The 14,788-nt window shown below is 37.3% G+C and overlaps 1 protein-coding gene across 9 annotated transcripts in view; it reads right to left on the bottom strand.

Moving 5' to 3' along the window:
* The window catches only part of DHX57 (DExH-box helicase 57), a 59,378-nt gene that overhangs the window by 9,812 nt on the left and 34,778 nt on the right, over positions 1 to 14,788 (bottom strand). For all 9 annotated transcript variants that reach the window (XM_082641828.1, XM_082641827.1, XM_082641830.1 and 6 more), the window contains 7 exons: positions 13,239 to 13,355; positions 10,497 to 10,593; positions 9,036 to 9,209; positions 8,228 to 8,428; positions 6,802 to 7,078; positions 2,297 to 2,392; positions 2,130 to 2,213 (listed from right to left, as the gene is read on the bottom strand). In XM_082641828.1, coding sequence (XP_082497954.1) covers positions 2,130 to 2,213; positions 2,297 to 2,392; positions 6,802 to 7,078; positions 8,228 to 8,428; positions 9,036 to 9,209; positions 10,497 to 10,593; positions 13,239 to 13,355 — 1,046 coding nt within the window. The remainder of the gene's footprint in view (positions 1 to 2,129; positions 2,214 to 2,296; positions 2,393 to 6,801; positions 7,079 to 8,227; positions 8,429 to 9,035; positions 9,210 to 10,496; positions 10,594 to 13,238; positions 13,356 to 14,788) is intronic.

The raw sequence follows: 14,788 nt of genomic DNA on the forward strand, positions 1-14,788 counted from the left end.
CATGGCAAAATATAACTAGGAGTTAAATATACCAGAGTTCTATTTCATGACAAGGTTTTAATATCTTAATAAAACTAATTCTAGGACTTCCCTGGTGGTGCAGTGGTAAAGAATACGCCTGCCAATGCAGGGGACACGGGTTTGAGCCCTGGTCTGGGAAGATCCACATGCTGTGGAGCAATTAAGCCCGTGCGCCACAACTACTGAGCCTGCACTCTAGAGCCCATGAGCCACGACTATTGAGCCCGGGCGCCTAGGGCCCATGCTCCACAACAAGAGAAGCCACCGCAATGAGAAGCCTGCGCACCGCAACAAAGAGTAGCCACCGCTCACCGCAACTAGAGAAAAGCCTGCATGCAGCAACGAAGACCCAATGCAGCCAAAAATAAATAAATTTTTAAAAAATCGATTAAAAAAAGAAACAGAAACATTCTACAATACAATCTAAGCTGGACTTTAGTGAAAAGAGGTAGCTGTTTGATGGCCCTCTTAGATCACAGCAAAATCTACATACATCCTAAAGAAAAAGAATAAATTTAGTAAAAGTAATTTAAAAGAAATATTATACTTAAAAATCTTAATGACTCAAGAAAATATTTATTACTGCACCTTACATATAAAATACCCTTTAGACCTGTGCTTCTCAACCCTGGCAGCATATTAGAATCACTTGGTGAACTCAACAACAAGGAAAATAAACAGATGCTCAGGCTCCACCCCTGGAGATCCAGATGTAATTGGCCTGGGGTGGAATTTGGGTATTTTTACTTTTTTTTTTTAAGCTCCCTCAGGTGAATCTAATGTGTAGCCAGGATTGAAAATCATTGCTTTTGTTGTACTTAGAATAAAGCTAGAGCCTTTGTCTTCTCAAAACGTCTCAGTGCAGTACACCTAAAGGCAGAGAAGAATAAAGGCAAATACTGGGATGGTTTTGAGGTCTCTTACTTCATTTTGAATAACCATTCATTCATGCATTCAATGAATTTTACTGAGCATCAACTATGTGCTAAGTACTGTTCTAGGCACTGGGGATACAGTATTGAACAAAACAGATAAAATCTCGGCTCTGGGGCTTCCCTGGTGGTGCAGTGGTTGAGAGTCCGCCTGCCGATGCAGGGGACGCGGGTTCGTGCCCCGGTCTGGGAAGATCCCACATGCCGCGGAGCGGCTGGGCCCGCGAGTCATGGCCGCTGAGCCTGCGCGTCCGGAGCCTGTGCTCCGCGACGGGAGAGGCCACAACAGTGAGAGGCCTGCGTACCGCAAAAAAAAAAAAAAAAAAAAAAAAATCTCGGCTCTGATGGAGCTTATGGGGTAGAGAGATAACTAGCTGTCAGGTAGTGGTAAGTGCTACGAACATTAATTTTGTGTTCTATTCCAAGACATCTTCTAATATAGAAATAAAGTCCTTCCCCCTCCCCAGCCTCAAAATCTTTGAGTGAAATAGATGCTTTGTAAAGATAATGCACCGTTATTATTCTGGCTTTTCATGCCACTTTGGCAGGGGGCCTAAAATACTGTTACAACAGAAGACAGAGCCCTGCCTGTTATTACACAGAAGATAATAAACCTTTCTTTCTCTTTCTTGTGTACTTGTTATTGACATAGTAGCCTCTGATGGACAGAAGAAGAATGAAAGAAAATCTGGTTCAGTATTCGGTCTTTGGTTTTAGGGAGAGGGTAAGGGGTTTGGCGATGGTCATAGACCGCTTTGAGAATCTGATGAAGCTATGATCCCTTTCTCCAGAATAATGCACATATGTATAAGGGTATGACTCTGCATACAATTTCAGGGGCTTATGGATCTGGGTTAAGAATGTTTGGTATAATTATGGAAAAAACTGACTTCCAGTAAGCAGTAATCTTCAGTGTGCCTATATTCCCCTAGCCTCCACATAAGTCAAACACAGATTCACTGAAAAGAGGAAGAACAGGTCAGTTGAAAGGTTCAGCACAAAAGGCCTGACGTCATAGTTCAGGAGTCTGTTTTACACAGGTGGTAAAGCCAAGCATATTCCAAAAATAACATTTTCAATGTCAAGGCAGGACAAGCAAGATAAAGGTGCAACACCCTCTGGTGCGCTACTACAATAGAAAATGAATGAAAACAAATTTCCACAGAAACAACTCACCTGAAGAACTCTTCCTGACAAGAAGTTTTGTCTGCAGTAATTATAACTTGCACGCATACCTTCTTTTGTACTTAGCTGCCATCCCTAAATTTTGGAGAAAATCAAAATGTTACTGTCTTTAGTGCCAACTATGGTAATAAATCTCAGCTAATAGGTTGTATACTTACCTTATATGCTCGTAGAAGGGCCAGATAATCACTGTTTGCAAATGCAAATTCTAGCTTTTTCTGGTTAGCTTCCTCTTTTTTATCCCAGGGAGATACCTAAATGAGGAAAACCAGGTTTGAAGGACACATTTTACCCAAGGTTTCAAATGGCACTTTCCTACTGCTGAAGCCAGGTGCCTCGGGAAGTATTTTGCGTGGAACAGAGTACACAGTGGGTGGCTGGTTAAAAGTAATTATGGTGGTTAAGTGCCAAGCTAACAGTCCTACTTGTCCTTGTGAGTCCATCTGCCCACCCAAAATAACCTCTACTGGGTCTTTTACTTCCTAGTGGCAAGATGTCATCAAAGAGCCACTCATTCTAAAAGCTACATCTAAAATCTAAGATTCTGTTAACTCTGTGGTATCTTTATTTTACAGATTCTTATTCATCTTCTATACTCAAGTCTCCCCTATTTCTGTACCCATAATTCATGTTTTTTTCCTTTTAAAAATAATGTTTACAGGTCCTCCTTTTCCCTACAAATTAGTAAAATCAGCTAAGAACTTAATTTTCACTGCCTTCTCTTGCTGCAACATACACATGTACTAAAGACACCAGCAAGAGCAAGTTACACTGAGGCCCAAGCTGTATCACACTGAAAATCATTCTAAGCCAACTACGGTGCTTCTCTCTAATTCTCCTATATTTGGACACCTTTATAGCTAACACAACAATAATAAAATTTTATTTTCTATTTGAAAATAAATTTTCTTCCTTTTTAGGAAGACTAGTGGGAAAAGGATTACATTTGGGAATTAACTATGTTTACAGAACCCAGCAAAGGACAGGTGTTCAGTTTTGGTTAAGGACGACATCAATATTTCTAATGAACAATTTCTGCATTCCAATAAAAGAAAACAGACAGTGAGAGGTTATTTAGATGATTTGAGAAACAGGCAATGGAGGTCTTATTCACAATAATACTGGCTGTATGTCTCTGAGCAAGCTACATCGCCTAGCCTGGCCCTTGGTTTTGTCATCTGTTGTTAAATGAGGGGGCTGAACTAAGATCTTTTTGCAGATCTGTGAGTTTACAATTCCATGAAGTATAACAGTAAAACTGAAGAAAATTATTACATCTATTCCCCTATCTATCTGAGATAAGCCATGTGAAAATAAAGGAAGAGTGACACTCTACCCAATGACAGCTGAATATTCATTTTCAAGTCTACATGGAATACTTTCCAGGACTGAGCATATACTTAGCCATAATACAGAGCTTAGTAAGTTTCAAAGGACTAAAATAATATAAAGTATGTTCTTTGACCACAACAGAATGAAATTAGAAGTCAATAAAAGGAAAAAACTGGGAAACTCAATAGATATGTGGACATTAAACTACACATGCCTAAATAACCAATGAGTCATAGAAGAACTAGAGAGGGAAATCAGAAAATACTTGAAATGTGCCACAACTACTGAAGCCTGCATGCCTAGAGCCCGTGCTCCACAGTAAGAGAGGCCACTGCAAGTGAGAAGCCCACGCACCGCAATGAAGAGTAGCCCCCACTCGCCACAGCTAGAAAAAGCCCGCACGTAGCAATGAAAACCCAATGAGCCAAAAAAAAAGAAAATACTTGAATGAAAATGAAGACACAACATACCAAAACGTATAGAATGCAGCTAAAGCAGTCCATAGAAGAAAATTTATAGCTGTATATGTCTATACTAAAAAAGAAGAAAGATCTCAAATCAATAAACTTCCACCTTAAGACACTGGAAAATGAAGAACAAACTAAAACTGAAACAAACAGAAGGAAAGAAACAAAGAGCAGAAATTAATAAAATAGAGAACAGAAAAACAGTAGGGAAAACCAATGAAGCCAAAAGCTGGTTCTCTGAAAAGATCAACAAAACTGACAAACCTTTAGCTAAAATGATCAAGAAAAAGAGAGAGAAGGCTCAAATTATCAGAATCAGAAATGAAAGGGGATATTACTAACAAGCTCTCAGAAATAAAAAGGACTATAAAATACTACGTTTATATATTAATAAATTAGGTAATTTAGATGAAATGGACAAATTCCTAGAAAAAGCAAATGATCAAAACTGACTCAAAAAGCAACATAATCTGAATAGACCTATAAGAAGTGGAGAGGTTGAATTAATTAAAAAAAAAAAAACTACCCACAAAGAAAAGACCAAGTGGCTTCACTGCTGATTTCTACCAAGCATCTAAAGAAGACTTAACATTAATTCTCACAAAATCTTCAAAAAAATAAAGGAGGAGGGAACACTTCCCAAATCATTATGTGGCCAGTGTTACTCTGATACCAAAGCCAGATAAAGACATCACAAGAAAAGAATACTACAGACCAATAACTCTTATGAATGTAAAAATCCTCAAGACACTAATAAAAAGAACAAAGGTGGAGGACTCACACTTCCCGATTTCAAAACTTACTACAAAACTAGAGTTTTTTATTTTGAATCAAGACAGTGTGGAACTGGCCTAAGGATAGACATATAACTTAATGGAACAGAACTGAGAATCCAGGAATAAACCCATGTATTTATGGTCAGTTGATTACTGACAAGAATGCTAACACCATTCAGTGGGGAAAGAATAGTCTTTTCAACAAATGGTGATGGGACAACAGGACAGTCTCATGCAAAAGAATGAAGCTGGATTCTTACTTCACATTATATTCAAAAACTAACTCAAAATGGACCAAAGACCATAATGTAAGAGCTAAAACTATAAAAACTTTTAGGAAAAAACATAGGGATAAATTTTCAAGACTTTGGATTTGGCAATGGATTCTTAACCATGACAACAACAAAAGCTCGAGCAACAAAAAACTAGATAAATTGGAATTCATACAAATAAAAACTTTTCTATTTCAAAGAACAGATCAAGAAAGTGAAAAAGGCAACCCATAGTACAGGAGAAAATACCTGCAAATCATGTATCTGTTAAGGGACTTATATCCAGAATATATAAAGAACTCTTATAACTCAATAATAAAAGGACAAATAACCCAATTTAAAAATGGGCAAACTATCTGAATAGACATTTCTTGACAGATATACAAATGGACAATAAGAAACTGAAAAGATGTTTAATATCATTAGCCATTAGAGAAATACAGATCTAAAGCCACAAATTCACACAACCTAAAACAGTTATAATAAAAAAGTCAGATAATAACAAGTGTTAGTAAGGATGTGGAAAAATTATAATCCTGATAAAATGCTGGTAGAATGTAAAATGCCACTACTCTGGAAGAGTCTGGAAGTTCCTCAAAAAGTTAAATAGTATTTGACCCAATAATTTCACTCCTAGGTATACACCCAAGACAAGTGAAAACATATGTTCACATAAAAACTTGTACATGAATGTTTATAGCCAAAGGTGGAAACAATCCCAAATGTCCTTCAAGTGCTGAATGGATAAATGAAATGTGGTATACCCATACAAAGGAATATTACTTGGCCATAAAAGGAATGAAGCACTGATACATGCTATAACACAGATGACTCTTAAAAGCATTATGCTAAGTGAAGAAGCCGATCACAAAACACTATATATTATATTGTTTCATTAATATGAAATGTCCAGAAGAGGCAAATCTATGAACACAGAAAGGAGATTGGTGGTTATCTATGAATGGAATGGATGGGGGGGTTGGAGGGAAATAGGAGAGTGACAGCTAAGAGGTGTTTTTTTGTTTTTGTCACATCTTTTTTGGAGTATAATTGCTTTACAATGGTGTGTTAGTTTCTGCTGTATAACAAAGTGAATCAGCTATACATATACATATATCCCCATTTCTCCTCCCTCTTGCGTCTCCCTCCCAACCTCCCTATCCCACCCCTCTAGGTGGTCACAAAGGACCGAGCTGATCTCCCTGTGCCATGCGGCTGCTTCCCACGAGCTATCTATTTTACATTTGGTAGTGTGTATATGTCCATGCCACTCTCTCACTTCGTCCCAGCTTACCCTTCCCCCTCCCCGTGTCCTCAAGTCCATTCTCTACGTCTGCATCTTTATTCCTGGCCTGCCCCTAAGAGGTTTTTTTTAATGAGGTGATTAAAAATGTTCTAAAACTGGCTAGGGTGATGACTGCACAATACTAAAAACTACTGTACACTTTACATGGGTGAATTATATTTCAATAAAGCTGTTGGAAAAAGTGGTCCAATATATTTATTGTTTTTTAAAATCAGGCAGGGGCACTTTTTGCTTGCTTGCTTTTCTGGTTTTCCTATAATGAGCAAGTAAAGCAGATACATAAAAAGCACATTTAGATGACTTAAATAAGCTGGCTCTCTAGTTCTTAATCTTTATTTGGGGCATGGATTTCTTTGAGGATCCAATAAAAGTTAAGAGACATTGTGCCCTGAAAGATTCACCTATAATATACTCACAAGAAAAGTATTAGGGGGCTCACATAACCCTGAAGCCCCCGTGGTCCCCTTAGAGACTTACAGACTCCAGTTCAGATGAATGCTGTTTACTTACAAAAGGAGACTTAAAAGCTAAACTCGCAGCAATGGTGAGAGCAGGATCCAAACAGCGGAAGATAGACCCAAACAGCATTAGCTTTCCGATTCTCACATCTACGGGCAGAGAAGCCAAGTGATACCCTAGAGGGGTCAGTTTTTCATCTGGAGTTAATGCTCCCAAGTCTCGTAATCGTATTTTTGAGGCACGGAGAGAATCAGCGTGCGGGGGTTCAATGAGCCGAGAGAACACAGATTGGAGATTATGAGTGCTAAACATCTCTAAAATTTTAATTCTGAAAAAAGAAAACAAAACAATTTGTCATTTTTATTTCTGGTGGGATGACACAAAGAGGTAAGCTTCTGTGCATGAAAATAATTTATAATTTCCCAAATATATGCTTTCATAAACCAAACAATGCCAGTTTAAATAAATTTTTAAAAAATCTCTTATGTCTTTTACTTCTCCTAGCAATAAGTTACAGAAACACTTTCAGATTCTGAAATTTACTGAGATTCAGAATAAATTTCTCTCTATATACTTCCAAAATGCTTTTTTCTATAACAGTGGGTTCAAATCATGAAATAAAATTCAAATGATCCACCTACTCTCTTTCCCACATCTGAAACTGCATAATAATTGTTTATAAAATTAACCTGCATTGTGTCCTGCCTTGTGACAGCTCTTGAAAAGCTGTTTTAAATTATGAATTTAGGCAATTTTTGAAAGAGAAAAATCTTATATAAAGTTTATTTATTTCACTTATAATTCCTTTACATTTTTACTAATGTAATGGAAAGCTCTCAAAATACACCTATTGGATAAAAGAAGAGCTGTAACATCTTTGTACAAGTAACTTTTTTCCCTTTGGGTAAACATTTTATGGGCGTACTCCCTCAAAATAATGACTCGGTCAAAGAGCATGGATAGCTTTAGAGTTCTTATATACGCTATGCAAAGTTTCAGAAAGGTTGAACCAAAGGTTCTCCAGCTTCAATAACACTGAGTTTAATCATTCATTCGTTAAATCCTATTTTATGATATTTGTTCTTTTGTTTGTTCATCAGGTAAATAATGGTGTTTTCAAATTGCTTTTGTTCACTTTGTTCTAACTGATAATGAGGGTGTAGATTTCCCCCTGAGATGATTTAATATTGGTGTTGCCCTAGCAGAAATTTCTTGATAAGTTAGATGACTTTCCTGACTAATAAATGTATTCTTAAGCTCTGTTTTAGGGCCATCCTCTGCAATGCAAGAGATCTTTATGTGTATAAAGTTAAAAGGAATGGTAAGGCAACACTGAAGGGCTCTTTCTTTGCAAATGAATGAGTTCATCCAAGTCCACGCTTAGCAAAACATCTTCTACTAAGAAAACGAAAACATGGAACTTACGGTGAGAAACGTTGGGACCTTTCGGAAGCAGAACACAAGGATCAAGATGTACCTGAGACAGAGCTGTTCCAGGGGCACTCTCTGTATTTCTGGTAGCTGCTGCTTTAGAAGCTGGTGACGGAAGTGATGGCTGGTGAATAAATGGAAGCAGACCCCAGATGCAACACGACCTGCTCGACCTTTTCTTTGCAGGGCATTGGCTTGAGAGACAAAAGTATCCTCTAAACTTTCCATCCCTTTGCTGGCATCATATCTATAAAGTAAAAGAAAAGGTAAAAAGCAGCTACTTTATAAAAATGTGGCCAAAATTTTACTTAGCATGGAAAGAATAGATGAACCATCCTACTTCTGTAGAAGGACAGTGTCCCGCATGTTCTGGGGTAGTTGAGTCCCTGGTGGGAGCACTTTGTGCTAATTTAAATGGTTTCTGTACTATATACTACATACAGTTTCTTTATTCAATTAAAAAAATTTTTTTTTTCGAGAAATAAAAACTATATATATTTAAGGTGTACAATGTGATGTTTTGATATATGTATACATTGTGAAATGATTACCAACCTTTTGGTAATTAACATATCCATCACCTCCCATACCAATTCTTTTTCATTCAAGCACATGTAAAGCATATAAGAAAAAGAGGAAAAATAATTATTTCTAAGGTAAAAACTTAAAATTTCTACCTGTGTTTGAATATAACATTCATGATCCTAGCTACAGAATCACTCATATCTAGAGAGTTTTCATAAAGTATTTTTTCAAACGTAATCCATGTAGCTTAATAGCATTAGCCTTTAACAGCTGTGTTGCTCCAAATGAGGCATCGTTAGCCCCTCTCTTACATCACCAAAAGAGGATACCTCTTTTCTTTCATTTTCCCAGAATCGATGACATAGACAACATCATCGATAGTGATGGATGTCTCAGCAATGTTGGTGGAAATTATAATCTTAGTTACACCCAGAGGAGGTTTTACAAACACAGCCTGCTGCTCTTCACTGGATAAAGATGAATGAAGTGGGTGAACAACACATCTAAAAAAAAAAAAAAAAAAAAGTATTTAGTGTTCTAGTACAAAACACTGAAATTGGGTTATAATGGGTGAATTTCTATTATTTTTTTTTTTATTTATTTTTTTTTTTTGCTGTACGCGGGCCTCTCACTGTTGTGGCCTCTCCCGTTGCGGAGCACAGGCTCCGGACGCACAGGCTCAGCGGCCATGGCTCACGAGCCCAGCCGCTCCGCGGCATATGGGATCCTCCCAGACTGGGGCACGAACCCGTATCCCCTGCATCGGCAGGCGGACTCTCAACCACTGCGCCACCAGGGAGGCCCGTGAATTTCTATTAAAACTAACAATGTGACTCCAAAAATCAGCAGCTTCTCCACAACCTGTCCTCAAGGCCCAGGTCTTCTAAATGGGAAAGTTCTTTCTGACCCTTAAAATATTTACTCAGTTCTATGAACTAAAAACCTTGCATCAACTTGGGAAAAACTGGAGTGTAATTCACTAGTAAATAATCAAGAGGACTAAATAGTTGACATTCTACAAGTAACAAGCCTGGAGCACACTAACCAACAAAGAATCATTTTTTTCCCTACCTTTAAATTCAGAGAAAGAGAGACAGAGACAGTCATGTATGCTAAGAAACTTCAGTCTTATATTTCTAGGGGGTGTTCATCTGTCAAGTAGTGTCCCCTTAGATATGAAGACACACCCAGTCTGTCTTACTACTGGAATAGGAACCACTGAAAATTATTTTTTCTCAAAATGGTAGCATTTCTTTGTTGTTATTAACACTGGCTTCTCCAATCCCCAGTATCTGGCAACTGAAATTACAGTTGACCCTCAAAGAATACGCGGATTAGGGAAGACCAATCCTCTGTGCAGTCAAAAATCCATGTATAATTTATAGTTGGCCCTTTGTATATGTGGTTCCTCTGTATCTGTGGTTCTGCATCCATGGATTTAACTAACCATGTATCATGTAGTACTACAGTATTTACCACTGAAAAAAATCCATGTATAAGTAGACCCATGCAGTTCAAACCGTGTTGTTCTAGGGTTAACTGCACATGCCATTTTGCTGAGTCACTACGCTAAGTGAAGAGAAACATTTTTATATAATGGAATGGAAATGACTGACTCCCTGGAACAAACTGCTTTGTCTATTCCCAGCTGGCTTATTAAACAAACATATTTTTGAGCAGTGACACCAGGGTTGAAAGAGGGTGATGACAGTCAAAGAGATCTTTCTGGTTATTCATTTTCACATATAACTGCAATAGACGATTAAGAATATAGAAAGCAATTAACTTACCGATTACTACGTCTGTTGTTGAATAGAGAATTAGACTGTAGCTGTTCATAAAGCATTTTGATTTCTGCTAGTCCCGGTAAAAATACAAGTATAGCACCTGGGTATATAAAAAGAATCAATCTGAGAGATGTGAAAAAGAAAAAACTAATACAGATTTTAATTTTAAATGAAAAATGTAATAATCTGAGATTTTTCACAATCAATTTTCTTTTCTTTGTAAAGTCCCCAGGGAACTAAATGGAAAACAAACTTTTAGAATATATTTTCTGACTTAATAACTACAGAATGAATGAGGTACTATTATCTTTCGAAAACAGAAAAAGAAATGATGTGTAGAAAAATATAATGCCTTACGTTATACAAGAATCATTAGCAAAGCTCTTTAAACATACTTCTTCAGTGCACTGGCCACTGACATTCTGTTTCTATAGAAAGAGTTATCCTTCTAATCTTATATGACAGGAAGACTCTTCTCCCCATTAGTAAATAAAATCCATAAACATTTTATTGGAAATGAGGAAAAGAAACTATAATTGGCCAGCCAATCTGGTAATCTAAACTTAGATATGTGTTGAAGAGGCAGTAGATTAACTTACCATGCCATAATAATGGTTTATGGGCTTTAAAATTTTACATTAAAGAAAATAAACAGTGATAACTGATTATAGTGTATTCCTGTGCCAAGAGCAGTCACTCAGCAATAGTCACCTCCTTTTGTGCTTTATTCACAGAGGAAACTGACACTGTCTTCCCTAACCCCGCCTTTAATCCCACAAATATATTCTGGGTGTCTTTGTCAGCTTTGTGCTAGGTACAATGGAATATAAAACAAAGATCTGCCCACAAGGAACTCATGACCAATAATTTATCGTGGTTCTTCTCCCCACTAAATAAATAAGGAAACTAAAGTATTACAAAAATTGAACTCTGAAGAAGGACAAAAGATTATCTTTCAAGGTTGGTTTTAATACTGTACTTCCTAGTTTACAAAGAATGTTCACATATGTTATCTCATTTGATCCTCATAACCACCCGTTAAGAAGATTAATAGTACCCTTAAGGTGACTCGGTAACATGGTCAGGTCACAGAACTTAATAAGAGGGGAGTATGAAAACAAATATAGGGTTTCTGGTACCAGATCCATGCTTTTTCCATTACATACCCCATGCTTCTCTCTAGTAAAGTAGCACAAAATTTAAGTGGTAAAATAATCTATATGGATGGAAAAAAAAATTTGTATTTTTATGTGCCTTCTGATCTACTCTGCCCTCATGGCTTGGCCATCTGTATCAAGGATACCTTTAATATTCACAAATATATCACCAACTGCCTAATCACTACATCAACTTTGCTTTGAATTCAGATAATTTTCTAACATTTCTTTTTGGCTGGTATACTTCATTTTTTTCAGTAATAGTCTTTTCCTTTGGGATGAAATAAGATATTCAATCCAGTGATAATGCATTAGCCAACAATGGCTACTTGCCAAGGAATGAGAAACAAGGTACTTCAATAATTTTATGTGGCTCACATGTTTCCTTAGAAAATACCACATAATGATTAAGATCTAATCAGAAGAGGGCAGTCATTAAGCACTGTGTAATGAGCATATAATGTAGTTTTCTGATCTATGATTCCACTTAATTATCACTCAACAATGGCTGCATCTATTCATGCAACAAATATTTACTCCATACCTAAAGATTCCAGGTTCTGTTCTAGGGTCTGAGGAATACAGTGGTGCACAAGAAATACTTATTCTTAAAGAGCTTACATTCTACTGAAGGAGACCATCAGTAAGCAGAACTATAATTTTGGATAGTGTTAAGTGCTACATTGAAAATGAAAACCATTTATGGATATTGTGATAGAGTGAGGGGAGAGACAACAGACAGGGTGGTCAGAGAAGACTCCTCTGAAGAGAAGACATTTGTTGGAAACCTGAATGATGTGAAGGATTCGGTTATGAGAAGATCTGGGACATTCATTCTGGAGATAACGGACTACAAATGAGGTAAAAGGTCACTGGGAAGACACTGAGCAAGGGGAAAGCAGGGATTGCTCTGTGTTGTAACAGGAGGAGGAGGAGGAGGAGTGACAGAGATCATCATAACAACGATAAATACACTAGCACAACTATAATATTGTTATAGGGTAGTAGCTACCGGGCATCAAATATATGTCAGGCACTGTGCTAAGCGCTTTGTGTATGGTTTCTTTTAATCCTCAACATAGAGGATTTATTACTGTCTTCAGTTTACAAACAAGGAGCCTGAGGCATAGAAAAGATAAGGACTTTATTATCCAAGGTTACAGAGCTCGGAGTAGCAGGGAATTTTATCAGACTTTCCAAAGCCTGTTCTCTTAACCCCATTGCCCTGTGGCCTCCAGGTATAGAGTCTTCACATGATTCAAACACTCATTATTAGACTCCCATTTAGCCAGGGACTGAGTGTTGACATGTGGACACCCAGGCCTTCTTTTCAGCCTTCTTCATTTTGGACTTTGTATTGTTAACATCTTTTTGCTCGGTGGGTAAAAGGTAAAATTTCCTCAAAAGGTAAAAGGTAAAATTTCCTCCTGAAAAACCTAAAAAGCAACTGTACACACAACTGGGGGTGAAAAAGTGAGGAACCGGGGCGAGGGCTCCAGGAAGAGAGGCTGCCCCCACAATCCCCACCATCTCAGGAAGTAGACTCCCTGCCCTTTGCCATCTCACACTTAAGACAGGCTGCAGTTACCTGGAGGGTAGGAGTGCTTTCCATCCACAATCCACTCTAACAAGGCCTCGATTAACTCAAGATTAACCTTTTCAAAATCCATAACGGACATTGTTTTGATGACTGATTTGCTAACCCCTGAAAGAAAGGTAAAAATCAGGATAGTTACACCTTATTGAAGAAAATATGCCTGGGAACTAGGTGGGTGTCTTGATTTGATTTAATAACATAGATGTTCACATTTAATGTGCTGAAATGAACTTTTTTCCTTCAGTCTCTCAGAAAATACAGGCTCACTAGAAGCACTTTTTGCTTGAACAATGACCCAAAGAGCAGGCTCCTGCCCCTGCTGGAAAGGCCGAGAGAAGCAACTTTTAACTTTTCTCTTTCCTTCCCCTTTTATCTATCATATAAAATATATTTTATATATATTTCAGATATATATGTATTATATATATTCATATATTATATAAGTATATTCTATATATATATATATATATCAAACACATTTGATATATAAATATATCAAAAATATTGCAGAAAACCCTTCCAGAGTCAATCAACTTGTGAATTAGATCAGCCAAAAGTCCAGGCAACAGTAACTGTGAAAATCAGTGCACAGAGGCCACAGCTTTACTTTACAACAGTGACTTTACAGCAGCAACTTTACAACAGTGACTTTTAACTTTTAGGTTCCTTGAGAAAATCATAAAAGTTATGAATCTTCCCTTTAAAATACATGTGATTTTAATGGCTTCACCAATAACCCTGAAGTATACCCATCGACCCTCAGGTTAAGGGTCTACAATCTCCTTCTAATTCATTGGAAGCCTAGTAAAAGATATACTTCCTTGTGTTGTACTATAAGCCTCAGTCCTTTTAAAAACAAACAGCATATGCCTGGGGAGACTAATTCTCTGCAGACGGCTGCCGTTTCTTTTTAGTTCTTTCTAATGACCCATCACCTGAAATAGAGTCTAACTGGAGCAAAATAACTGTAGTTGGTATGAAGGAAGGCAAGCTTTCTACGCTTTGCTGAAAAGCTTGAAGAGAGGCAAAAGCAGTTGCTAAACAGTGTTGTTCTGAAGAATGATCCCTATGTTGCTAAAAATGAAAGAAAGGGAGAAATAAGCTACACAAGCAAAAGTGTGGTTGGGTGTGGATGGCAGAGCAGGAATCATTTTTATTTGCCAAGATTCCAAATAGCCAGACTTTTCAAAAAGGAGAAAGAATCAGCTAACTGAAAAAAAGGGAAACGAAAATCATTAAAAAAATTTTTTTTTATACTTTGGCAGGTTTTACTAATCATTTATATCTTAAAAGACTGATTAGTATTATTTTTTAACTAGAAAATTTTAAAAATCGAGCTAGGGAACATTGTTTAATTTTCTGAAAGAGAGCACTGAGATCAACTAGATAAAGTCTTTGTTTCACAGGGAAGAGGAGACCCGGAGAAGCTAGTGATCAATCAGCCCAGCATCATACAGAAGCTAGTGGTAGAGCCAGGTTTCCCAACCTCAAATCCTTAGAAAAGAGTTCTCAGAGGTGCTTTCTGAACTTTGATATCTCTG

This window comes from Mesoplodon mirus, assembly GCF_964341445.2.
Source record: "Mesoplodon mirus genome assembly, chromosome: 14".
Taxonomy (NCBI): Eukaryota; Metazoa; Chordata; class Mammalia; order Artiodactyla; family Ziphiidae; genus Mesoplodon; species Mesoplodon mirus.